Source organism: Nelumbo lutea, chromosome 1 (genome assembly GCF_056320005.1).
Source record: "Nelumbo lutea isolate HS-2025 chromosome 1, American lotus-T2T, whole genome shotgun sequence".
Classification (NCBI taxonomy): Eukaryota; Viridiplantae; Streptophyta; class Magnoliopsida; order Proteales; family Nelumbonaceae; genus Nelumbo; species Nelumbo lutea.
Genome location: NC_142684.1, coordinates 20,185,359 through 20,212,725, shown reverse-complemented (window position 1 = coordinate 20,212,725; position 27,367 = coordinate 20,185,359). Strand labels below are relative to the sequence as shown.

General features: G+C 39.9%; 1 protein-coding gene across 2 annotated transcripts in view; it reads left to right on the top strand.

Annotated features, from left to right (window-relative positions):
- Positions 1-27,367, top strand: part of LOC148873856 (E3 ubiquitin-protein ligase RGLG3-like) — a 98,321-nt gene that overhangs the window by 34,744 nt on the left and 36,210 nt on the right. For both annotated transcript variants that reach the window (XM_088963637.1, XM_088963636.1), the window contains exon 7: positions 2,702-2,799. In XM_088963637.1, coding sequence (XP_088819763.1) covers positions 2,702-2,799 — 98 coding nt within the window. The remainder of the gene's footprint in view (positions 1-2,701; positions 2,800-27,367) is intronic.

Genomic DNA, 27,367 nt, shown 5'->3' with positions numbered 1-27,367 from the left:
AGGAATATTTCCATAGTGATCTCACGAAGTTCTTTGCTTCGAGTGGGTCACTTCAGCGAAGCTCTTGTGCCAGGACACCCTAGCAAAATGGTGTGGCTGAACGAAAAAATCGTCATCTACTCGAAGTTGCTCGTGGCTTACTGATTCATATGAATGTGCCGAAACAGTTCTGGATGGATGCAGTATTGTGTGCGACATATATCATCAATCGCATGCCCTCTCGGCTACTAGAGTATAAGGCCCCACATCAGCTCCTGTTCCCTACAGCCCCGCTGTCCACCATTCCGATGCGTGTCTTTGGGTGTCGTTGTTTTGTCCATAACCTATCACCTACTCGTGGTAAACATGACCCTCGAGCTATTCCTTGTGTTTTTCTTGGTTACCCTTCATCTCAAAAGGGGTATCGTTGCTATGATCCCATTGCCCGTAAGTATTATGTTTCCATTGATGTCTCATTCTTTGAGAGTCAACCGTTCTTCTTGGTTTCTCCTCAGGGGGAGAGTAGGGTTGAGGAGAAACAGGCGACGACTTAGATTCAACTACCTTCTTTACCCGAGCCTCCTCCGTTCCGGGTTTTCCATCGTCGTCATAGGAGCCAGCAGAGTTCAAGAGCCGTGGAGCCAGACACTATGCAACCAACATCATTGGATTCACCCGAGGCAAATCCGTCTCATCAGCCAGGTACACTTGCTCCCATTGCTCCTTTAAATGTTGATTCACATGTCCCCAATGATCTTAATATTCCTATTGCTAAGAGAAAGGGTGTTAGATCTTGTACCACTAATCATCCTACCTCTAACTTTGTGTCCTATGAGCATGTTTCACCCTCGTACCGTGCCTTCCTCTCCTCTGTGGACAGTGTTCCCATCCCTAAGACCATGGCAGAAGCTTTGTCAAAACCTGAATGGACAGATGCAATGCAGGAAGAAATTGATGCCTTACATAAAAATGGTACGTGGGAGTTGGTAGATCTTCCTGAGGGGAAGGAACCAGTGGGGTGCAAGTGGGTGTTCACAGTGAAACACAAAGCTGATGGAACTATTGAAAGGTACAAGGCTAGACTAGTAGCAAGAGGCTTCACATAGGTATATGGAGTGGACTATGCAGAGACTTTTGCCCCTGTAGCGAAGATGAACTCCATCCGGATTCTCATTTCCTTGGCAGCAAATCTTGACTGGGATCTTCACCAATTGGACATCAAGAATGCCTTATTGAATGGTGACTTGGAAGAGGAGGTGTACATGACCCAACCCCCAGGGTTCTGTGCCAGAGGCAGTGAACAAAAGTTGTGCAGGTTGAAAAAGTCCCTATATGGAGTGAAACAATCACCTCGGGCTTTGTTTAGTAAGTTCCATGTAGCAGTCCAACAAATGGGATTCAAACAATGCCAATCAGATCATACCTTGTTTGTAAAAAGAGGTGAAGGTAAAATTGCAGCTCTTATTGTGTATGTGGATGACATAGTGATCACAGGTGATTGGGAGGCTGAAATCCAGAGACTAAAAAAATTCTTAGCCACTAAATTTGAGGTGAAGGATCTAGGCTCCTTACGATACTTCCTTGGAATTGAAGTTGCCCGCTCTCACAAGGGCATCTTTATTTCCCAACGGAAGTATGTACTAGATCTACTAGAAGATACAGGCAAGTTGGGGGTAAAACCATTTGATTCACCTATTGAACCTAATCACCATCTGGGAGACAATCAGGGAGAGTTTTTGAAAGATGTAAAGATGTTCCAGAGACTTGTGGGGAGACTTCTGTATTTGTCTATGACCATGCCTAATATTGCCTATGCAGTGGGTGTCCTTAGTCAATTCATGCACAGCCCGATGACAACTCACTTTGAAGATGCAAAGAGGATCTTGAAAGTGGAAGTATATACTGATGCAGATTGGGCAGGAGCAGTCAATGACCGAAAGTCCACCAGTGGTTATTGTGCCTTTGTAGGAGGAAACCTTGTCACATGTTGAAGCAAAAAACAAAGTGTGGTGGCTAGATCCAGTGCTGAAGCAGAATATAGAGCGATGGCTCATGGGGTTGCGGAAATCATGTGGATAAGAAATCTGTTAGGTGAACTGGGTTTTGCAGTAAAGAATCCTATTTCACTCTACTGTGACAATAAAGCAGCCATCAATATTGCTGCTAATCCAGTTCTGCATGATAGGGCGAAACACATTGAAGTGGACAAACATTTTATCAGAGAGAAACTTGAAAGTGGAGAAGTGTGCACACCATATGTCAACTCGGAAGAGCAACTTGCAGATATCTTCACCAAAGGTCTTCATCATGTGCGGCACAAAGATTTGTGTGACAAGTTGGGCATGATTGACATCTATGCTCCAACTTGAGGGGGAGTGTTGGAATAATGTTAGAATAACTTAGTTGCAGTTGTTAGGGCCTGTTTGTCTAATTAAAGTGTTTTTTTTTTATTTCGTTTTTTATTTCTGTTATGTCTGTTATTGTATTTAGGGGCACAAGGGTCTTTTCCCTTGTTATTTCTGTCGCCCTATATATATATATTAAATAAACACTGGCACCGCCAGAACTGTTGCATTGCAAACTCTCTCTTTTCTTTTCTCTTCTCTTCTCTTCTCTCCTCTTCCACCTATCTCTAGCCGGTTACACTGTCAAGAGATCTCAAAAGACCTTTATGTATGATTATAATTGTTATTATGTTCTCATCAATTGTTTTGTTGTACAGGTCCAACATCATTTGCTCCAATAATTGATGCAGCAATTGATATTGTGGAGAGAAGTAATTGGCAATATCATGTCCTTGTCATTATTGCTGATGGACAGGTTTGTGAATTTCTGTATGCTGAGATGTTGGGATGATACCGGATTCTTTTGTTTCTTTTATTTTACTTTTCTTTATGGTCTTTGGTTGTGATGGCCTAAGGATCCTTTTTATAATTTATTCTTGCAGCCACACCATTAGGGGTGTAGAGAGACTGGGCCGAATGGGCCCTGGTCCATTAGTTTCTTTCTTATTAGTTCTTTCTTGTTATGTTTTCTTATTGAGCCTTTAGCTCTTGTTCATGTTTTCTAAGTATAGTGCTGATGTGTAAGTCTACTTAAGGGCAATCTTATAATCAGTAATTATTGGTTTGAATCACATCTTTGTATCAGAGCGGGTCTCCCTTCTGCTTTTCCCTTTTTTTTTTATTTTTTTCCCATACACTTTTTTTTAATCGAAAGGTGTATGGAGAGACAAATTGCTGATTATTCAGAGATCTTGTTTGCCTAGTTGGTAAAGGGTTTGGAGAGTCAGAATCTGGCTGAAGGTTGCTAAGAAAGTGGGATTGCAGATTTTTTTCCCAAAACCCTAGCCGACTAGAGAATTTCTAGTTACGGGTTGAAGAGGCTATTTGGGTGTGGCACTCTAGGCTTGGAGGGTTCCTTTTTTATCTCCAAAAGTGGGTGGCTACAGTTGGAAGTGGTTTGGATAGATCTGGTTTGAGCGGCTACCTCTTATCTCTCTCTCTAGAGGTTGGGTACGGTGAAACCCTAGTTTTGGGACTTTTGAGTGCTTGGCTGACCTTAGTTAGGTTTATAAAGGTTGAAAACATTGTTTTTTGATTTTAGTTTGATTGATGGAGCAATCTGGAAGTGAGGTAAAGCAGATCCTAGTGTCGGGGGTTGGTCCTGTAGATTCCATTCTGACAAGAGTGACTACAATTAAACTTGATGGAACAAATTACCTCGCTTGGGCACAATCTATTACGATCCATGTCTTTAGTAGAGGTAAACTAGGGTTTCTAACGGGTAGTAAGGTGATGTCAGATGAAATTGATCCTACATATGAGAAATGGATGCAGGATAACTACACAGTTATTGGGTGGTTGGTAAATTCTATGCAACCCCACATAAGTCAACACTATCTGTGGATGACTTCAGCTAAGGAGATTTGGGATATTGTGACAAAGATGTACTCTCAGAAATTAAATGTTGCAAGGGCCTACAAACTGAAGAATGATGTGAAAAATTTAAAACAGGGGGAGAAGAGTGTGGCTGTCTACTATTCGATGTTGAAGTCACTATGGCAGGAGATAGATGTTATGGAAGCATTTGTATGGAAAAGCACCAAAGATGCAGATACTTTTAGGAAATTTGTGGAAAGAAACAGGGTGTTTGAGTTTCTTCAGGGCTCAATCTTGAATTTGATATTACAAGGCAGAATATCCTGGCCAAGGATGAAGTGTCACTTGCTTAGGCATACTCTGGTGAGTAGTGAAGAGAGCAGGCGATAGGTACAGTTACAGACCCCACCTCCTCCAGAACATTTTGCACATGCTGGAATAAAACCAAAGGGTCTAAATGAAAAAAAAGGAGGTGATATATGAATACTGCAAGAAATCGAAACATACTAAGGATTCTTGTCAGAAGCTTCATCTAGATCTTCTTCCTGAGAGGTTTCGGAACAACAACTTTAAGAAGGGTGGCCAGTCTGGAAAGCCCAAGAATGCAAATGTTGCTACAGTATCTGAATGTGAATAAAAATCTGCTGTAGAACAGCTAGCAGCAGTGAAGGCAGAATTTGAGAGATTTGGGAAGTTGATAAACCACTTGGAGTCTACTGTTGCATCTTCCTCCTCAGGCACCCCATCTACATCTGCTTTTGCCCATTCAGGTATTCGTGCTTTTGCAAATCATGCTACAGCCTCAAGTAATCGTAGAATTCCTTGGATCATAGATTTTGGTGCATCAGACCATATGACTAGCATACCCAACCTTTTTTGTTCATACTAGCTCCTCTCGGGTAAAGAGAAGATTTCTCTTGCCGATGGGCCTCTTGTTCCCATCTCTGGCAAGGGGAATATTAAAGCCTCTGACTCACTTGTATTATCCTTTGTCCTTCATGTTCCCAAACTTAGCATTAACCTTTTATCTGTTAGTAGTTTAACAAAATCAATGAACTGCAACATAACCTTCTTTCCTACTTATTGTGTTTTTCAGGACCTGAAGTCTCAGAGGACGATTGGGAGTGGCCATGAGGCGAATGGGATATACTTGCTGGATGTCTCTGATCAAAGTCCTAGATTACCTAGTGGAGTAGGTTTGAAGTCAGTTTTATCAGAGTCGGTTAATGAAGTCATGATATGTCATTTCAGATTTGGTCATTTGTCTTTTTTAGCTTTGATTTAGTTGTTCCTAGAAATGTTTAAGGGAATACCCCTATCGAGTCTTCATTGTGAGTCATGTGAACTTGAAAAACATTGTAGACAATCTTTTTCAGTGATTAATAAAATATTTGTTTCTCCTTTCCATATTGTGCACTCTGATGTGTGGGGGACATATCATTTACCTGCTATGGGGGGTTACAAATATTTCATTATTCTTATTGATGATTTCTCTTGTTACACATGGATTTACCTTATGAAATCTCGGAATGAAGTATCAAATATTGTACAAAAATTTCATGAACTTATAGTTACCAGTTTAACACTCGGATCAAAATATTCCGATCTGATAATGCAAAGGAGTATTTTGAGAAGAGTCTTTCCTTCTACTTTGATACCTTTGGAGTTATTCATCAAAGTTCCTGTTCCTACACTCCTTAACAAAATGAAGTGGCAGAAAGAAAGAACAGACATGTGGTTGAGGTTGCGAGGAGCCTCCTTTTTGCTTTCCATGTTCCTGTTAAGTTTTGGGGTGATGTTGTCCTTACAGCTACATACTTGATAAACCGAATGCCTTCTTGAGTTCTGGGGTTTAAAACTCCCTTTAGCTTGCTTTTCCCAAATGAAGATCTCTTCTCTCTTCCTCTTAGGGTGTTTGGGTGCACTTGCTATGTTCATGTTCACAGCCATCAAAGACATAAGTTTGAGCCTAAAGTACACAAGTGTGTCTTTTTGGGATATGCCCCCACACAGAAGGGGTACTGCTGTTTTCATCTGGTTCGTGGCACTCACTCTGTTTTTAAAGATGTCACATTTGCAGAATCTGTTCTTTTCTTTGGTACTTATCTTGAGGGGGAGCATTCAGAGGAGTTATTTGAATTGTCACAATCTGTTCCTCTTCTAATTCCCATTGAATCTTCTATAGAATCTCCTCTAGTCGAGTCATCTATCCCTGCTCCCCCTCCTCTTCCTACTCACCCCCCTACTTTTCCTTCCCATCCTATTATCTAGAGGTGGTACCAGAGACAAAGACTCAGAGACATGCAAGTTGTTTTCACGCCTTAAGATGTGCCTCTTGTTCCTCCCATCACTACTGAGGTAATAGGTTAGCCCTCTTCTACCACTTCGGATACCTTCCCTGACCTTGATCTCCCTATTGCCCTTGGCAAAGGCAAACAGAAATGTACAAGTCATTGCATTTCCAAACACCTGTCCTACAACCTTCTTTTCCCTTCCTACTATTCCTTCATTGCCTCTGTTTTCACACATGTGACTCCCAGATCTGTCCCAAATGCCTTGTCCAAACCAGAATGGAGGGATGCTATGATGATTGAACTAGATGCTTTGCATAAGAACAATACTTGGGAAATTGTGGATTTGCTTGAGGGAAAGGAACCGGTTGGTTGTAAGTGGGTGTTCATTATTAAGTATCATTCTGATGGTACTGTTGAGAGATATAAGGCCCGTTTGGTTGCTAAAGGATATATTTAGATGTATGGTATTGACTATTTAGAAACTTTTGCCACAGTAGCCAAGATGACTTCAGTTCGAGTTTTGCTATCTTTAGCTATTGCTTTTGATTGGCCTCTTCATCAATTTGATGTAAAGAATGCTTTTTTGAATGGGGGCCTACATGAAGAGGTCTATATGTCTTTACCTCTAGGGGTGTATGGGAAGGAGATGCAATGAAAGGTCTGTAAACTAAAGAAGTCTCTTTATGGCCTCAAGCAATCTCCTAGAGCCTGGTTTGACAGATTTCGGGCTGCTCTTGTTGCTTTTGGGTACACACAGACTCAGTCGGATCATACTTTGTTTGTTAAGAGGAGAGATTCCTTATTGACCCTTATGATTGTCTATGTTGATGATATTGTTGTTACTGGTAATGATACTTAGGAAGTTGTTCATCTCAAAAGCTTTCTTAACATTGAGTTTGAAATTAAATACTAGGGAGAACTCAGATATTTCTTGGGAATTGAAGTTGCCAGATCTAAGGATAGTATCTTCATTTCTTAGCGGAAGTATGTTCTTGATCTCCTTATAGAGACTGCAAACTAGGGGCTCGACCTACTTCTACTCCTATAGATGTAAATCATAAGTTGTCAGCTACTGAAGGTGAATTGTTGCCTGATAAGGGAGTGTTCCAGAGACTGGTCGGGAAGTTATTATACCTTTGCATGACTCGACCAGATATTTCCTATGCAGTTAGTGTAATCAGTTAGTTTATGCATTCTCCCAGAGATACACTTTTAGCAACTGCTGAGAGAGTTCTGTGCTATCTAAAAGGGACTCTAGGGAAAGTATCTTGTTTGCTAAGCATGGACACATGAAGCTAGAAGCATACACTGATGCTGACTAGGCCAGATATACTGATGATAGGAGGTCCACTTCAGGTTACTGTGCTATGGTAGCAGGGAACATTGTATCATGGAGGTGTAAGAAGTAGTCTGTAGTGGCAAGATCCTCAACTGAAGCGAAGTATAGGGCAATGGCACATGGAGTTTCTGAACTTTTGTGGTTGATATCACTTTTAGATGAATTGGGTATAGACTGTGAGAAGCCAATGATGTTATATTGTGTCAACTAGGCTGCTATCAGCATTGCACATAATTCTCTCATTAATTATGATGGGATCTAATAAAACTCAACTAGGGGGCTGGGAGACAGCTATTATTGTTTTCTCTAAACCCTTCTTTTCTTCTTCTTCTTCTTATCCTTTCTCTTCTTCCTTTTATTCTAAATCAGTTTCTTTTAGGTGACGTTTGGCAAGTCTTTCTGTGCAGTCTTCTAGGCTTCAGCAATTTCCGAAGACCAACAAATTGGTCTTTTTCTGTTTGGTAACCAAAAGCTGGAAAGACCAGAATATGATGCATGGATGGTTCCAAAAAGACAAAAAATGCCGAATTTTGAGAAGCTTCAAATGAAAATTTTTTGTCTTTCCATGTGATAAATAGCCTTTAAATGTGTTTTTAAAAGCTCAATAGACTGAGCCACTTACCAAACAGTCTTTGTCTTTAAAGACAAGACCCCAAAAGCTCAATACGTCTTTTGACCATTTGGGCTACTGGAAGATCCTTCTAAAAAGACTTACCAAATGGCATATTAATTTCTTTGATTGAATACATAGATTTGTTGCAATTTATCAAAAAAAAAAAAAAACATAGATTTAGCAGTTTTCATCAACTTGGTATCAGATCCAAGCCGCCTTCATTTTCTCTTTTCTTTCAACCCATACACTCCAGGATCAGCAGTGCGTGTGGAGTACTAAGTTTCTGATCATCTATAATTGATTTTGCCTGGTTGGTGATGCTTTAGGAGTATTGTTTGCTGCCCGGAAAGATTACTGGAAAATTTTGCCCTAAATCTGAACAAAGTCAACCAACCCTGGTGGGCCCTTGTTTAGATCGATCTGCATTGGAGGTTGTTTGGTGTTTACTGGTTGGAGTGGCTTCACTTTCTCCAGTTTCTCCTAGGTCCCAGGTTGAGGTCCTAATTGGAGTGGCTTCACTTTCTCCAGTTTCTCCTAGTCCATACATATTTATTTGGAGTGGGTTCAGTCCTAATTGTAGGTCAATTGATTCCACGCAATGTACAAATCCTGGAGTTGGTCTAGTAGGGACTGTAGAGAATTTTTACAATCCTATGACTATAGTAAATCTAGGTGGGATGAATTATTTGGAGTGGGCTCAGTCCATACATATTTATTTGTATATTATAGGGAAGCTAGGTTATCTTACAAGCAATAGTAAGAAACTGTAGACAATTTTTACAATCCTGGAGTTGATCTAGTAGGGACCGTAGACAATTTTTACAATCCTATGACTGTAGTAAAGCTAGATGGGACGAATTATTTGGAGTGGGCTCAGTCCATACATATTTATTTGTATATTATAGGGAAGCTAGGTTATCTTGCAAACAGTGGTAGGAAACTTGAGGAGACTAATTCTTCTTTATAAGAAGTGGAGGTAGGAAAATTACATGGTAATTGGATGGCTTGTGAATTCAATACAACCTCACATTAATAGGTATTATCTGTAGATGGATTCACCCAAGGAAGTACAGGAAGTCTTGTTGAGACATTCTTAGAACTTAGAAGATGAATGTTGCTAGGGCATACAAGCTGAAAAATGAAGTCAATAATTTGAGATAGGGTGAGAAGTCTTTGGTGGTATACTACTCCATGTCGAAGTCTTTATGACAGGAGATTGATTTACTTGAAATTGTTGTGTAAGGTTCAAAATATCAATACAACCTAATACAACAGAAAGGGGTGTATCAGTACTTTGAACTTCATTCTTTATATTTATATTTTTAGTTTTTTTTTCAAAATTTTAAAGGGGCCTTTTTATGTTATTTAATTATTAAAATCAAAGCTTTTTAAAAATACTTTAGAAACGGCATATCGATCACGAAAAGATACTTGTCGTATTGAAAATTTGGACCTTGTTTTGTAGAAGAGTACCAAGGATGCAAAGACATATAGGAAGTTGGTTGAAAGAAACAAGTTGTTGAATTTATTATACAACTCAACCATGAATACGACGGCATTATAAGGCAAAACATACTCTCCAAGGATGACGTTACTTTGTCCCAACATATTCCTTGGTGAGTAGTGAAGAGAATAGGAGACAAGTGCATCTCATGGTGGTTCCATGGGCCATTTTTTTCATGCTGGTGTGAATCCAAAGGGTAGTAAAGATAAGGAGAAGGTAAGCATCTATGATATCTGCAAGAAGCCCAAGAATACTAGGGAAAGTTATTGGAAATGACAACCTCATTTGATGTTTGGTAGGTATAGAAATAACAGGAAAGGTGGAAGTTCTAATGTTGTTACATACCAGAAGGTAAAAAGGGCCTAGTGAGGAAAAGTTTAATATGGAGCAGTTGGTAGTTGTGAAGGTTGAATTTGAGAGAAGTATGGGAAAATCCTCAATCATTTAGAAAAGGAAGTTGCATCCAACCCTGTAGGCAATGCATTTTCTACCACATTGGGGCCTTTTTATGTTATTTAATTATTAAAAACAAAGCTTTTTAAAAATACTTTAGAAAAGGCATATCGGTTACGAAAAGATACTTATCGTATTGAAAATTTGAACCTTGTTTTGTAGAAGAGCACCAAGGATGCAAAGACATATAGGAAGTTGGTTGAAAGAAACAAGTTGTTGAATTTATTATACAACTCAACCATGAATACGGCGGCATTATAAGGCAAAACATACTCTCCAAGGATGATGTTACTTTGTCCCAACATATTCCTTGGTGAGTAGTGAAGAGAATAGGAGATAAGTGCATCTCATGGTGGTTCCATGGGCCATTTTTTTCATGCTGGTGTGAATCCAAAGGGTAGTAAAGATAAGGAGAAGGTAAGCATCTATGATATCTGCAAGAAGCCCAAGAATACTAGGGAAAGTTATTGGAAATGACAACCTCATTTGATGTTTGGTAGGTATAGAAATAACAGGAAAGGTGGAAGTTCTAATGTTGTTACATACCAGAAGGTAAAAAGGGCCTAGTGAGGAAAAGTTTAATATGGAGCAGTTGGTAGTTGTGAAGGTTGAATTTGAGAGAAGTATGGGAAAATCCTCAATCATTTAGAAAAGGAAGTTGCATCCAACCCTGTAGGCAATGCATTTTCTACCACATTGGGGCCTTTTTATGTTATTTAATTATTAAAAACAAAGCTTTTTAAAAATACTTTAGAAAAGGCATATCGGTTACGAAAAGATACTTATCGTATTGAAAATTTGAACCTTGTTTTGTAGAAGAGCACCAAGGATGCAAAGACATATAGGAAGTTGGTTGAAAGAAACAAGTTGTTGAATTTATTATACAACTCAACCATGAATACGGCGGCATTATAAGGCAAAACATACTCTCCAAGGATGATGTTACTTTGTCCCAACATATTCCTTGGTGAGTAGTGAAGAGAATAGGAGACAAGTGCATCTCATGGTGGTTCCATGGGCCATTTTTTTCATGCTGGTGTGAATCCAAAGGGTAGTAAAGATAAGGAGAAGGTAAGCATCTATGATATCTGCAAGAAGCCCAAGAATACTAGGGAAAGTTATTGGAAATGACAACCTCATTTGATGTTTGGTAGGTATAGAAATAACAGGAAAGGTGGAAGTGCTAATGTTGTTACATACCAGAAGGTAAAAAGGGCCTAGTGAGGAAAAGTTTAATATGGAGCAGTTGGTAGTTGTGAAGGTTGAATTTGAGAGAAGTATGGGAAAATCCTCAATCATTTAGAAAAGGAAGTTGCATCCAACCCTGTAGGCAATGCATCTTCTACCACATTGGGGCCTTTTTATGTTATTTAATTATTAAAAACAAAGCTTTTTAAAAATACTTTAGAAAAGGCATATCGGTCATGAAAAGATACTTATCGTATTGAAAATTTGAACCTTGTTTTGTAGAAGAGCACCAAGGATGCAAAGACATATAGGAAGTTGGTTGAAAGAAACAAGTTGTTGAATTTATTATACAACTCAACCATGAATACGACGGCATTATAAGGCCAAACATACTCTCCAAGGATGACGTTACTTTGTCCCAACATATTCCTTGGTGAGTAGTGAAGAGAATAGGAGACAAGTGCATCTCATGGTGGTTCCATGGGCCATTTTTTTCATGCTGGTGTGAATCCAAAGGGTAGTAAAGATAAGGAGAAGGTAAGCATCTATGATATCTGCAAGAAGCCCAAGAATACTAGGGAAAGTTATTGGAAATGACAACCTCATTTGATGTTTGGTAGGTATAGAAATAACAGGAAAGGTGGAAGTGCTAATGTTGTTACATACCAGAAGGTAAAAAGGGCCTAGTGAGGAAAAGTTTAATATGGAGCAGTTGGTAGTTGTGAAGGTTGAATTTGAGAGAAGTATGGGAAAATCCTCAATCATTTAGAGAAGGAAGTTGCATCCAACCCTGTAGGCAATGCATTTTCTACCACCTTGGGGCCTTTTTATGTTATTTAATTATTAAAAACAAAGCTTTTTAAAAATACTTTAGAAAAGGCATGTCGGTCACGAAAAGATACTTATCGTATTGAAAATTTGAACCTTGTTTTGTAGAAGAGCACCAAGGATGCAAAGACATAGGAAGTTGGTTGAAAGAAACAAGTTGTTGAATTTATTATACAACTCAACCATGAATACGACGACATTATAAGGCAAAACATACTCTCCAAAGATGACGTTACTTTGTCCCAACATATTCCTTGGTGAGTAGTGAAGAGAATAGGAGACAAGTGCATCTCATGGTGGTTCCATGGACCATTTTTTTCATGCTGGTGTGAATCCAAAGGGTAGTAAAGATAAGGAGAAGGTAAGCATCTATGGTATCTGCAAGAAGCCCAAGAATACTAGGGAAAGTTATTGGAAATGACAAACCTCATTTGATGTTTGGTAGGTTTAGAAATAACAGGAAAGGTGGAAGTACTAATGTTGTTACATACCAGAAGGTAAAAAGGGCCTAGTGAGGAAAAGTTTAATATGGAGCAGTTGGTAGTTGTGAAGGTTGAATTTGAGAGAAGTATGGGAAAATCCTCAATCATTTAGAAAAGGAAGTTGCATCCAACCCTGTAGATGCATCTTCTACCACCTTGGCCCACTCAGGTGCTTGTGCCATCACTAATCATGTCCTATTTAGGTAATCACAGTATCCCTGGATTATTTATTCTGGTTATTCTGAGCCTCTTTCACCTCCTATCAACTTTTACTTGGATGAGATAAGATCTCTCATTGATGGTTCTCTTGCTTCCATTATTGGAAAGGGAGACATTAGAGCCATTGAGACCCTTAATCTTCCTTTTGTCCTTCATGTACTTAATACCAATCTTCTTTTTGATAGTAGTTTGACCAGACCCTTGAATTGTTGTATAATCTTTTATCCAACACATTTTGTTTTTCAGGACTTAAAGTCTTAGAAGGTGATTGGGGTAGCCATGAGGCAATGGGAGGTTATGTTACGTCATTTCTGTCTTGGTCATTTATCTTTTTTGTCTTTGCATTTCTTATTTCCTGAATTGTTTAGAAGTCTTAGTCCATCTAGTCTTTAGTATGAGTCATGTCAATTATCAAAGATACCATTTGCCTTTTGATATTGTGTACTCTAATGTGTGGGAGCTTTACCATTTATCTTTATGGTGGTTACAAATCATTTATTTTGTTATTGACAATTTTTCTAGATACACATGGATTTATTTGATGCATTTTTAGGATGAGATTTCAAAGATAATAAAACGGTTTCATGATCTTGTTCTTACTCAGTTTATAGCCTGTGTCAAACTATTCTAAACATATTATGCTAAGGAGTACTTTGATAAGGGTCTCTCCACCTATCTTAAAAACTTTGGGGGTATTCATTAGAGTTCTTATTCTTACACCCCTTAAAAAATTGGGATGACTAAAAGGAAACATCAACATATGTTGATATCGCAAGACATATTTTGTTTGACTTCCATGTTCCTTAAAATATTGGGGAGATGCTATTCTTATTTCAACCTATTTGATTAGCCATTTACCTTAAAGGGTTCTTGGGTTTCCCTTTTAGTCTTCTTTTTTCTTGATGAGGATGTATTCTCTATCTCTCTTAAGAGTGTTTAGTTGCACTTGCTATGTCTACATTCTTAGTTTTCAAGGACATAAATTTGAACCTAAGGCCAAGAGATTTATTTTCCTTGGTTATGCCTCCACACAAAAGGATTACTACTGAACCTAGTTTGTTTCCATAGATGCCATATTTGCTGAGTCTATTCCTTTCTATTTTGTTCCTTTTAAGGGGCAGAATCCTACTCTGTATGATATTCCCCTTCCAACTCTCGTCCTTTGTGATGTTTCCAATGAATAATCACCAATATTGATTCCTCTACCTCCTTCTCATGCTCCCTCTTCTCCCCCTATTGATCCTTCTGCTGTCCTTCACCTTCTACCACCTAATGGATGTTGGTATATCTTAAGCATACACATGGGAAGATTATTCCCCCTGCATCACAAGAGCCTCTTTCACCTCCTATCACTAATGATGTGACATCCAACACCTCCCATCTTGCCTTCACCTACTGTTCTTGATTTTGACCTTCCCATTGCCATAAGAAAAGGTAAACGTAAGTGTACTGCACATTGTATCTCTAAGCACCTTTCCTATAGTTTCTTATCTCCCTCTTATTATTCTTTTTAGCCTCCATTTCTTCTCAACCCATTCCCAAAAATGTGTAGAAGCTTTATCTAAACCTAAATGGAGGGATGCTATGAGAGCTAAAATGGAAGCACTTATTAGCCACAATGCATGGGAGATTGTTGGTTTGCTTGAAGGAGTCAGTAGGTTATAAGTGGTTATATACTATTAAATACCATTCTAATGGATTTATTGAAAGGTTTAAAGCAAGGTTGGTTTTTAAAGCTTATACTTAGGAGTTTGGGATTGATTACTTGGAAACTTTTTCTCTGATCGCTAAGATGAATTTTGTTCAGGTTCTCTTGTCCTTGATAGCTTCTTTGTATTGGCCTCTATATCAATTTAATGTAAAGATGCCTTGTTAGAGCTAGCCAAATAAGGGTAGATTAGTCATTTTATTCAGTTTAAGTTATGTGCTTATGTGGCAGTTCTAATATAGACATCCTGTACCATACTTAAGTGGGGCAGTTTAGTCATTGTACAATTAATTAGAACCACTAATCTACATTATGGTTGACTGGTAGGGAGAGGCTATCAAGTTCGACTGTGTTAGAATTCGGCCTGCCTTTGAGTTCTGTTAGTTTGATAACAGTCAAGAAGAAAGAGGAAGAAAGAGGGAAGAAAGAGAGAGAAAAAAGAGAGAAGAAAAGTCTAGTTCGAATTAGGGTAAAAATCACACTCCCATTCGGCCAGACATGTTTTTATATTATTAACATAATGGAAAAGACACATGTATCCTTATTTAAGTGAGGGACACTAGTTCTAATATAATATTACAGATCAGCAACCTCAAACATAAGTATAAAGAAAGAAATACCCCTACACTAACACTCCCTCTCAAGCTGGTGAGTATATATTATAATCCCAGCTTGTTACATATGTAGTCCACTCTTCCCCGACTCAACTCTTTTGTAAATAAGTCTGCCCACTGGTTCCCTGTATTAACGTATGTAGTGTCTATCACTCCATTCAGCACCTTCTCTCTCACAAAGTGACAGTCAACCTCTATGTACTTGGTTCTTTCATGAAACACCGGATTAGAAGAAATATGAATTGCAGCCTGATTGTCACAATAGAGTTTCATTGGAGTATTAATGTTGTATCATATCTCCTGTAGAAGGTTCCTTAGCCACACTAATTCACAAGCAGTATGTGCCATAGCTCTATATTCTGCCTCGGCACTGCTTCTTGCCACGACTGTCTGCTTCTTACTTTTCCATGTCACCAGATTACCCCCCAGAAAAGTGCAATAACCTGTGGTAGACCGCCTATCAGACATAGAACCAGCCCAGTCAACATCAGTATACCCTTCTATTTCAAGTGTTCCACCACTTTTGTATATCAAACCACGAACAGGGGCCCCTTTTAAATACCTCACAATTCTTAGAACCGAATTCTAATGAGGAACCATAGGTTTCTGCATGAACTGACTTACCACACTAACCGCAAATGAAATATCTGGCCGAGTAATGGTTAGGTAGTTTAGTTTACCTACAAGTCGTCGGTATCTGCCAGGGTCTTCAAACACTTCGCCCATATCATTGCTCAACTTAATATTTGTTTCCATAGGCATTTCAGCTGGTTTAGCACCTAACAAACCTGTTTCCTCCAGCAAATCAAGCACATATTTCCTCTGACACAAATTAATACCATGCTTAGACCTTGCTACTTCTATCCCCAAGAAATATTTCAATTTACCTAGGTCCTTTGTTTGAAAATGTTCCTCTAGAAAAGTCTTCAACCTGTCAATGCCCATTTTATCATTCCCGGTAATAACAATATCATCTACATACACCATCAATAGTATTTTTCCTGCCGGAGAGTCATGACTGAAGACGAAATGATCAACTTGGCACTGTTTCATACCAAACTTCTTTACCACCTCACTAAACCTACCAAACCATGCTCGAGGAGACTGTTTAAGCCCATATATAGCCTTCTTGAGTCTGCATACCTTACCATCCTCCCCCTGAGGAACAAACACTGGTGGTTGCTCCATGTAGACCTCCTCAAGCAAAACACCATGCAAAAAGGCATTCTTGATATCAAGCTGATATAGGGGCCAATCATACATAGCTGCAAGAGAGATCACAACACGAACCGACCCTATCTTAGCAACTGGGGAGGTCTCTGTGTAGTCAATACCATAGGTTTGGGAGTACCCTTTTGCAACCAATCGAGTTTTCAGGCACTCAACACTATCATCAGGCAAATACATAACAGTATAAACCCACTTACAATCGACAACCCGCTTCCTAGGAGGAAGAGCGATGAGTTCCCAAGTATGATTATGAAGTAGAGCTGAGAGCTCTTCTTCCATTGCACGGCACCACCATGGAGAGGCAAGGGCTTCCTGGACATCCTTAGGAATAACAACTGAGGATAACAAAGAAATAAACTGGCGATGGGAAGCGGAAAGGTGAGTGAGTGAAACATGGTTAGAAATAGGATGAAGGGTGCAAGTGCGTTTAACTTTTTGCAAGGCAATGGGAAGATCAAGATCAGGTACGGTGTTCGGGGCTGGTGTGGAGACAACTGCCGGATCTGTCGGCGGTGATGGAGCTGGAGGAGTAGCAGCCGGTACACGTGGGCAATGTGTATACACTTGACAGATAGGTGGGCGTTCAACAGGTGGTGGCATCGGAGGTAAGGACTTGGTCACGATTGGAACAAGGGAAACTGAATCAACAACTGGAAGTGGAAGAGGGGGAGGTGATGAGGAAGAAGAAGTATCACCGGACCCCAAGAAAAATGGAGTAGACTCAGAAGGTAACATCATCACACACAAAGGAACGGTGAGAACTAGGATGGTAACACTTCTACCCTTTTTGGGTCCGAGAATAACCAAGGAAGATGCACTTAAGGGATCGTGCATCTAACTTGTCATTCCCGGGGCCCAGATTATGGACGAAGTAGACACACCCAAATACCCGGGGAGAAAGAGGAAACAGAGACAAGGTGGGAAACAAGGTAGTAAATGGGTAATGACCATCAAGGATAGACATGGGCATCCGATTAATCAAGAAGCAAGAAGTAAGCACCGCATCACTCCAGAAGGGTTTGGGAACATTCATGTGTTGCATGATGGATCGAGCTATTTCCAAGAGATGACGATTCTTTCTCTCAGCCACCCCATTTTGTTGTGGGGTGTAGGTACATGAGGTCTGATGTATAATGCCATGTTGGTCCAAGTATTCTTGAAATGATGAAGATAAATATTACGGCCATTATCAGAACGAAAAATTTTAATGTGAACACCAAATTGATTGTGAATCTCAGCATAAAATTTCTGGAAGATGGTAAACATCTCACTTCTTTCTTTCATTAAATAGAGCCACGTCATCCTTGAAAAATCATCAACAAAAATGACAAAATATCTATATCCATTGTATGACATCACTTTATAAGGACCCCAAACATCCGAGTGAATCAAAGAAAAAGGACTCGACACACAGTTATCAACTCTAAAACTAAAGGGAACACGATGGTGTTTCCCAAACTGACATGACTCACAATCTAAAACAGAAAGTTGACTCAACGAAGGGACCAAAGATTTCAAAACTTTCAGCGAAGGATGACCAAATCGACAGTGCCACTGGAGAGGAGAGAGAGATGACTGGAGAGCTGTTGATGTTCTTCAACCACCATCGAGATAATACAATCCACCAGCTTCATGCCCTTCACCAATCTTCACCCCCGTCTTGAGATCCTGAAAAACTCACATAGAAGGGTAAAAGGTAATGGAACAATTAAGTGACTTGGTCAGCTTACTAACAGACATAAGGTTAAACGGAAATTTAGGGACATACAAAACTGAGGATAGGGATACAGGGTCCAGGTCAACATTACCAACACCAATGGAGGATATGGAACCATTAGCAAGGGTAATAGATTGTGATGTTGAGCAATGAGAGAGGGAATAAAACACACCTGGAATTCCAGTCATGTGATCGGAGGCTCCAGAGTCAATAATCCAGGGATTGGGTGTGGATGCCAAACAAGCCATACCTGAGTCAGTAGTCGTGTTCTGCTGAGATGTGGATTGGACAAACCTCTCATACTCATCACGTGGAACACTCACCATCTCCTTCCCAGAACTATATGTGGATGTAAGAGGCATCTGATCAGTTGACGATTCTCCTGTCTGGAACTGGAACTGGTGTCACTAGTCATGGCATGATTGGCCCAGGTTGAGGGTGGACCATGCAAGTCATAGCAATAATTAATGGTATGTCCATCCATACCACAATGAATACACCTCCTCGGACCTGAGCCACGTCCTCTACCATGGGCTCCCCCTGAATCTCTACCTCCAGTACGAACACTACCACGGTTATAGGTAGGTCCACCACCGCCACTCCGGCCATATACCGGACCACTGCTACCGCCACGGCCAGACTGAGCTCCTCGAACTCCACCTCTACCACCACTACCCCTTGACACTACAAAGGCTGATCTATTTGAGACATTAGAGTTCTCAGTAGATCCAATAGGAATCCTCCGAAGTCGAGCAAACACCTCTTCTAAAGAAGGGAGAGCTGACCCTCCTAGTATCTGAGCCCGTACTGGTTCATACTCTGACTTCAGCCCCACCAAAAATCGAGTCGCGTCAAGCTGTTCTCTTTGTTTTTGCTGAATTTTGACATCAGAAGTGAGGGGGTGATAAACATTCAACTCATTATAGATGTTTCTCATACTAGCATAGTACTCCTCAAGACTCTGATTGCCTTGTTGTAGATTAAAGTATTCCTGATACAACTGATATGCTCTGGTTGTATTGTCTTGACCAGAATACAACTTCTTAGCATGGTCCCACACATCTTTGGTAGTGTCAAGAAACATGAAATTTACACTAATCTTGGGTTCCATACTATTCCATAGCCATGTGATAATCTGTGCATCCTCTTGTTCCCAGTCTTCATACTCATGAGAATCAATGGAGGGTTTCTCCTCCCTTATGTGTTTCACCTTCTTCTTTGCCTTCAAAAAAACTTCTACAGATTTAGCCCAAGGTACATAATTCTCTCCATTCAGTTTAATGGAGGTCATTTGAACATTCAGGTAGTCAGTAGGTATCATCACATTAGATTTGCTATCACTATTATCTCCCACTGCTGAATTCGGCACACAGCACACTGTTTGAGCACACTGATCACACTCGTTTCAGCACTTGTTATTGCTGAAGACTGCACTCTTTTACACCACAAACCCTACCCTACAACCACCTGAAATCTCACCACTATATGAGCACCACTCCTTCGAATCACACACAAAAAAAAAGAGCATAAACCCTAGCACACTACAGTCTGAAATTCCATCATACGATCTGAAACATAATTCCTATTTGATTCATAACAGAAAATATGCACAGAAATCTCTTACCTCATCACTTGAAAGACAAACCACACGAGAAGAAAATCAGTCCACACAAGACACCTACTGCACCACACGAATCAGCTCTCTTCTCTTTATCGATTAGGGGAGGGCTTCTTAGAAACCACAGCAACACAAGACACAACTGGAGGCATATAAACCTCCAAGGGAAGAGGGCGACCACTCCTTTTCAGCCCTTTCCCTTATCTCCAATCGATGGTAGAGAAATCAAGTGAAAACCCTAGATTGAGTGCACAGAGAAAAGAAATCTAGGCAGATCCGAGTTGCTTAGTTTGCTCTGATACCATGTTAGAATTCGGCCTGCCTTTGAGTTCTATTAGTCTGATAACAGTCAAGAAGAAAGAGGAAGAAAAAGGGAAGAAAGAGGGAGAGAAAAGAGGAGAAAAAGAGAGAAGAAAAGTCTGGTTTGGATTAGGGTAAAAATCACACCCCCATTCGGCCAGACATGTTTTTATATTATTAACAGAATGGAAAAGACACATGTGCCCTTATTTAAGTGAGGGACACTAGTTCTAATATAATATTACAGATCAACAACCTCAACATAAGTATAAAGACAGAAGTACCCCTACACTAACAGACTGTTCTTCTTCTTCATCATCATCTTCTTCTTCTTCTTTCTCCCTCATTCTCTACTAGTTCGAACTACTGAAGCACAACTGTTAAAACATGGCATCAGAGCCATAAGTGAAGGAGAAGAAGGCTGCGATTTCAAGTTTTCCATCCTGCGACTTCAAGTTCTCCCTCCTTTTTTTTCTTCTTCTCTGGGCTGCGAATCTGAGGTACACAATCTGATAACTGCAGCACCTGTTTATTTTTTTTAGGACTGCCACAATCCCTATTACAAGTGTCAGGAAGGTGCGGCAGCCCTAGGATATCAGTCTAATACTGCTGTCACCTTGTGTGACAGCCCTAGTCATGTGGTGGTGTTTGTGGTGTTTACCCTCTACTGAACAATTTCAAGAGGGTTTGTGTGTGGTTGCTTGAGTTGTTGAGTTGCTGTCATGGTGACTAATATTTCTGGGTTGTCAGTAGTGGTGTGAACAGATTTTTTTTTTTGCTGAAAGGATTGTTCGAATATCTCTGCCTAGTAGTTTTCATCAATGTTTTAATCTAGATGGTAGTCGAATCTATTTGAAACATCCAGTTCCTAACCTGAATGTTGGTTTACATCAAATTGTTGATTGTGACTAGTTGTGAGATTGTTATCAGTGTTTTGGAGACTGCCGTAGTGTTGCCTTGACAGCAGTATTTGTTTGGTGACTAAGAATTCAGCATTAGAAATAGTAGCGGGGGACATAATGGCAGCAACTGGAGATGGTTCTAGTGATCAGAAACCGAGTGTGATGATCCCCTCCGACTATCTGGGTGTGCAGATGACTTCAATTAAACTTGGTGGTGAGAATTATGTGTCATGGGCCAAGTCAGTGGAAGTTTTCTTCGAGGCAAAGAGGAAAGTGAAACACGTTAAGGAAGATAAACCATCAGCTGACTCTCCGGGGTTTGATGACTGGGAACAGGAATATGACCGAATCATGACATGGTTATGGAACAATATGGAACCCATAATAAGTTCCAACTTTATGTTCTTAGATAAAGCTAAGGACATATGGGAATATGCCAAGAAGTTTTATTTTGAGCAGGATAATACTACAAGGGTATATTAGCTGTATCAGGAGTATTTTGATCTACAACAAGGGGATAAACCCTAGAAGAGTACTATGCTAGTATGAAGAACCTCAGAAATGAACTCAATGTCTATCATCCCCTCACTCCAGATGTTAAGGTTCAGCAACAACAGAGGGAGCAACCAGATGTCACTAAGTGGGGCTGAAATCGGAGTATGAACTAGTTAGGGCCCAAATATTGGGAGGCTCTACTCTTCCAACACTTGAGGAAGTTTTTGCATGGCTTCGTAGGATTTCTTTGGGATCTACAGAGTCCCACACTGTCTGGCAGATCAATAGTTGTGATAGCCAGAGGATGTGGACGTGGTACTAGAGGGGGAGGACATGCTTCCCGAGGAGGTCGTGGTGGTTTTATATTTGGCCATGGTGATGGTCGTGGCTCAGGGGGAGGCCGTGGTAAAGGAAAAAGTAACTCTACTAGGAAGTGTACCCATTGTGGTAGGGACGGACATTTAGTGAATTTCTATTATAATCTCCATGGCCCACCTTCTACATGGGCTAATCATACAGTAGCTGGTGGGGTTGATGTTAGTGATAACCAACAGACAGATCTAACACCTTCCACATCTACATCTGTTTCCGGGATAGAGATGATGAGTTTACCGCACGATGAGTATGAGAGGTTCCTCCAGGCTACTTCACAACATACTATAGCCACCCTTGCACACTCAGGTATAGCTTGTCTGGCATCCAAACCCTCTCCTTGGATTATTGACTTTAGAGCCTCTGATCACATGACCGGGACTCCAGGTGTGTTCTCTTCCCTCTCTGAAACTTCCACATCTCAAACAGTTACCCTTGCCAACGGTTCCTCTTCTCCCACCTGCAGTGTTGGTAATGTTGACACGACTTTTCTTTCTCTATCATTTGTTCTATATGGACCTAAAATTTCCATTCAATCTTATGTCAGTCAGTAAATTAACTAAGACCCTTAATTGCTCTATTACATTTTCCCCTTCCTTTTGTGTTTTTCAAGATCTCAAGACGGGGAAGAAGATTGGTGGGGGTCATGAAGCCAGTGGATTGTATTATTTTGACGGTGGTGGATCGTCAGTTGCACTTCAGACTTCACTCACTCCTCTACAATAGCATTGTTGGTTGGGACATTCATCTCTCAAGGCACTCAAGATACTGGTTTTGTCTTTGAGTCATTTGTCGTTTTTACAGTGTGAGTCGTGTTAATATGGGAAACACCATTGGGTTTCCTTCAGTCCTAGAGTTGATAGTCGTATGTTGTGTCTTTTTGCTTTAGTTCATTCAGATGTTTGGGGTCTCATTAAAATAGTCTTATAATAGTTACAAGTATTTTGTCACTTTTATTGATGATTGTTCAAGGATGACATGGATTTATTTAATGAAAGAAAGGAGTGATTTATTTTCCATTTTTCAAAAATTCCATGTTGAAATACGTACACAATTTGGTGTTCCAATCAAAGTTTTTCATTCAGATAGTGGTTGTGAATATTTTCTTACTTCCTTTCAACAGTATTTAGAACAGCATGGCATCATTCATCAAACTTCATGTGCATCAACTCCTTAACAAAACGGGGTGGTTGAACGAAAGAACCATCATCTCCTTGAAACTACTCGGTCTATTCTTCATCATATGAGTGTTCCTAGACGATTTTGGAGTGATGTTGTGCTTACTGCTTGTTTCCTTATTAATCGGATGCCTTCCTTCATCCTTCATGGCCGGTCTCCCTTTTCTATTCTATTGCCCACCTTGTCTCCCTTTCCATTAACACTTCGGGTCTTTGGCTGTGTGTGCTTTGTTCACAATCTCAGTCTTGGGTTAGACAAACTGGATGCATGCTCTATTAAGTGTATCTTTCTTGGCTACTCTCAGACCCAGAAAGGGTATAAGTGTTACAATCCCATTATTCGGAAGTTTTATGTTTGTCCTAATGTCACATTTTTTGAGTCCGTCCCCTTCTTCTCGAGACCTGAAGTATCGGTATCCCCTCCTTTGCTTCCTCTTTCTCTTCCATTCTGTGATCCCGTTCCGATTGTTCTAGTTGGGGCTGACCCTTCACCTCCTCCAGTGTAGATTCCTATTGAACGACCACCGATCTGGCACATGTATACTCATCGACAGACACTGGCTCCTCCTCCAGCTTCTACCTTGTCTACGGATCCTGTTGTTGCTCCTGTCCCAGAACCTTCAGAACTTGATCTTCTCATTGCTTTACGAAAAGGTAAACGTAGTTGTACCCTTCATCCCATTTCCAATTTTGTTTCAGTCTCTTGCCTTTCCACTTCACATTGCAAGTTTGTTTCACTGTTGTCATCTATCTCTATACCTAAGAATGTCCAGGAGGCCCTTACCTCATCCGGGTGGCGTCAAGCAATGGAGGAGGAACTCCCTGCTCTTCAGCATACTCAAACGTGGGAGCTCACTACTCTTCCTCTCGGTAAGCATGTTGTGGGTTGTAAATGGGTGTATACTATTAAATACTTGCCAGATGGCAGTGTGGAGCGTTTGAAGGCCAGACTTGTTGCTAAAGGTTATTCGCAGTTGTATGGGGTGGACTATATGGAGACCTTCTCTCAAGTGGCTAAGATTGGCTCTGTCTGTGTCTTAATTTCCCTGGTAGTTATGTATGATTGGCCCTTGTTTCAACTTGACATTAAAAATGCCTTCCTTCATGGTGACCTTATGGAGGAGGTATATATAGAGCAACCACCTTGGTTTGTTGCTCAGGGGGAGGATGGTAAGGTGTGTAGACTGAAAAAAGGCAATTTATGAGTTGAAACAATCGCCTCGTGCTTGGTTTGGGAAGTTTAGTGAAGTGGTGAAGAATTTTGGAATGAAACAACGCAGGTTGACCACTCAGTGTTCAGCTATGATTCAGAAGCTGGAAAGATTTTATTAGTAGTTTATGTGGATGATATTGTCATAACTGGCAGTGACAGATTGGGGATTGATAAACTAAAGGTCTTTATGCAAAATCATTTTCAAACAAAAGACCTTGGGAAGTTGAAGTATTTTTTGGGTATAGAAGTTGCCAGATCAAAACAAGGTATAAACCTGTGCCAAAGAAAATATGTTCTTGATCTGCTAGATGAAACAAGACTGTTAGGTGCAAAACCGGTTGAAACTCCCATGGAATCAAATGCTAAGTTGAGTAGTGATACAAGGGAAATATTTGATGATCTTGGAAGATACAGACGATTAGTGGGGAAGTTGAATTATTTGACTATCACAAGACTAGACATCTCCTTTGTAGTCAGTATGGTGAGCTAATTTATGCAGAACCCTCGGATACCTCACTAGGATGCAGTTCTTAGAATTGTAAGGGAGATAATTGGGCATACGGATGTAGATTGGGCATACGGATGTAGATTGGGCAGGCTCAATGTCGGATAGAAGACCTACTACAGGTTATTGCACATTTCTTGGAGGAAATCTTGTGACGTGGAAGAGTAAGAAGCAGACCGTTGTGGCAAGGAGTAGTGCTGAAGCTGAATACAGAGCCATGACACATGCTACGTGTGAATTAGTATGGATGAGGAACCTCATATAAGAAATTGGATTCTCCATGGATAGACCTATGAAATTGTACTATGACAATTAAGCTGCACTTCACATCTCATCTAATTCTGTTTTTCATGAGAGAACAAAGCACATAGAGATTGATTGTCACTTTGTGAGGGAGAAAGTCCTTACTGGAGAGATAAGCACAGAACATGTGGGCTCAGGTGATCAATGGGCAGATTTGTTTACAAAAGGCTTAAGCTCAGGGAGAGTGAACTATATACGTAACAAGCTGGGATTATATGACATATATTCTCCAGCTTGAGGGGGAGTGTTAGAGCTATCCGAATAAGGGTAGATTAGTCATTTTATTCAGTTTAAGTTATGTGCTTATGTGGCAGTTCTAATATAGACATCCTATCCCATACTTAAGTGGGGGCAATTTAGTCATTGTACAGTTAATTAGAACTACTAATCTACATTATGGTTGACTGGTAGGGAGAGGTTATCGGGTTCGACTGTTCTTCTTCTTCTTCTTTCTCCTTCATTCTCTACTGGTTCGAACTGCAGAAACACAACTGTTAAAACATGCCTTTTTGAATGGAGACCTTCATGAAGAAATATGTGTCTCTTCCTCTAGGTATATATGTAAGGTAAGGAAATGGCAAGGAAGGTTTGTACACTAAGGAAATCTCTCTATGGGCTCAAGCATTCTTCACCAAGGCTCAAACTATCAATACACCCTTTTAAGGGGTGTATTGGTACTTTGAAACTAGCACTCTTTCATTTTTTAGTTTCTTTTTCAAACTTTTAGAGGGGGTGGAAATGATGCTATTTAACATTTTCTTGACAGTTCAGCTAGTGGGTCGACAGCTTTATGGGCCCAGTTTTCTTTTATGTTTTTATGTTTGTTATGTTCTTTTAGTTGATTGGCCTAAGCCCACTTGTTTTTATTTCTTGTTTTATATTTCTAAATTAGTGGTCCCTCTCAGCCCAGCTGTCCTATTAAGGGCTATTTCATATTTTATACTGCAGATTTACATATAAATAGAATTGGAGGCAGCTACAGAACTTTTTGCCTCTCCTCTTTTTGTTCTCTTACTCATTCTCTGTTTTTTCTTCTTCTTCTTCTTCTTCTCAGAAACCTACTTCTTTCAATTTCTTTCAGCAATCTGCCTTGATTTACCAATTCCCTACTCATTTAAAATTGACTTTTTAAAAAACCTTAAAAATATTGTATCAGTGACATGTTGATATGTGTCGAAATTTTGATCCTTGGTCTCCACAAGCTTGGTTTTAGAGTTTCCTTATTGATCTTATCGGGGTTGGCTATACAGATTCAATTTGACAACACCCTCTTTATAAAAAGGAGAGATACATTGGTTATTATTCTTATTGTATGTTGATGATATTGTTGTTACTAGGAATGATGTGGAAGAGACTAGGAATCTTGAATACTTTCTCAGTACTGAATTCGAGATTAAGAATCTTGGTGAGCTATGATACTTCTTAGGTATTGAAGTGGCAAGGTCCAAAGATGTCATTTTCATTTCATAGAGGAAATATGTGCTTGACTTTGTTGATTGAAAGGGGTAAACTTAGTGCTAAACTTGTCTCCACTCTAATTGATGCTAATCCTAAGTTGTCTACCATGGATGGGGAGCTGTTGGCTGATAGGGGAGTGTTTTAGAGGCTTGTATGCAAGTTGTTATACCCATGTATGATGTTACCTGATATATCTTGTGCAGTGATTGTGATCAACTAGTTTATGCATGTTCCTAGAGACACTCATTTGGTTGCTTTTTGAGAGGATCCTATGCTATTTGAAGGGATCTCCTGGAAGAGGCCTTTTGTTTGCTAACCATGGACATAGGAGGATAGAGGTTACATGTAGATTGGGCAGGTAATATTGATGACGTGAAATCTACATTCGGATACTATACCTTGGTTGTTGGTAATCTAGTCTCTTGGAGAAGTAAGAAACAAAATATAGTGGTAAAATATTCAGTAGAAGTGGAATATAAAGCAAGGGCTCATGGAGTGTCAAAATTGTTGTGGCTCAGATCTCTTCTAGAGTTGGGTATTAATTATAATAAACCAATTATGTTGTATTGTGAAGTAGCTATCAATATAGCTCATAATCCTATTCAGTATGATAGGACCAAACATATCGAGGTAGATAGATACTTTACAAAAAAGAATTGCATCTAGTGAAGTCTGTCTATCATTTGTTGCTTCAGAGGAGCAATTGTTAGATATTCTTACTAAGGGAGTTCCTAAGGCTAAGCTGCAACATTATGTAAACAAGCTGGGTATGGTTGATATCTATTCTCAGCTTGAGGGAGCTGGGAAACTGCTATGATTCTTTCCTCTAAACCCTTCTCTTCTTCTTCTTCTTCTTCTTCTTCTTTCTTCTTCCTTACTATTGTTCTAGATCAGTTTCTCTTAATTTCTTTGATTGAATAAACAGATTTATTGCAGTTTTGTCAATGACTCTTTACAATTAACTGCTATTCATT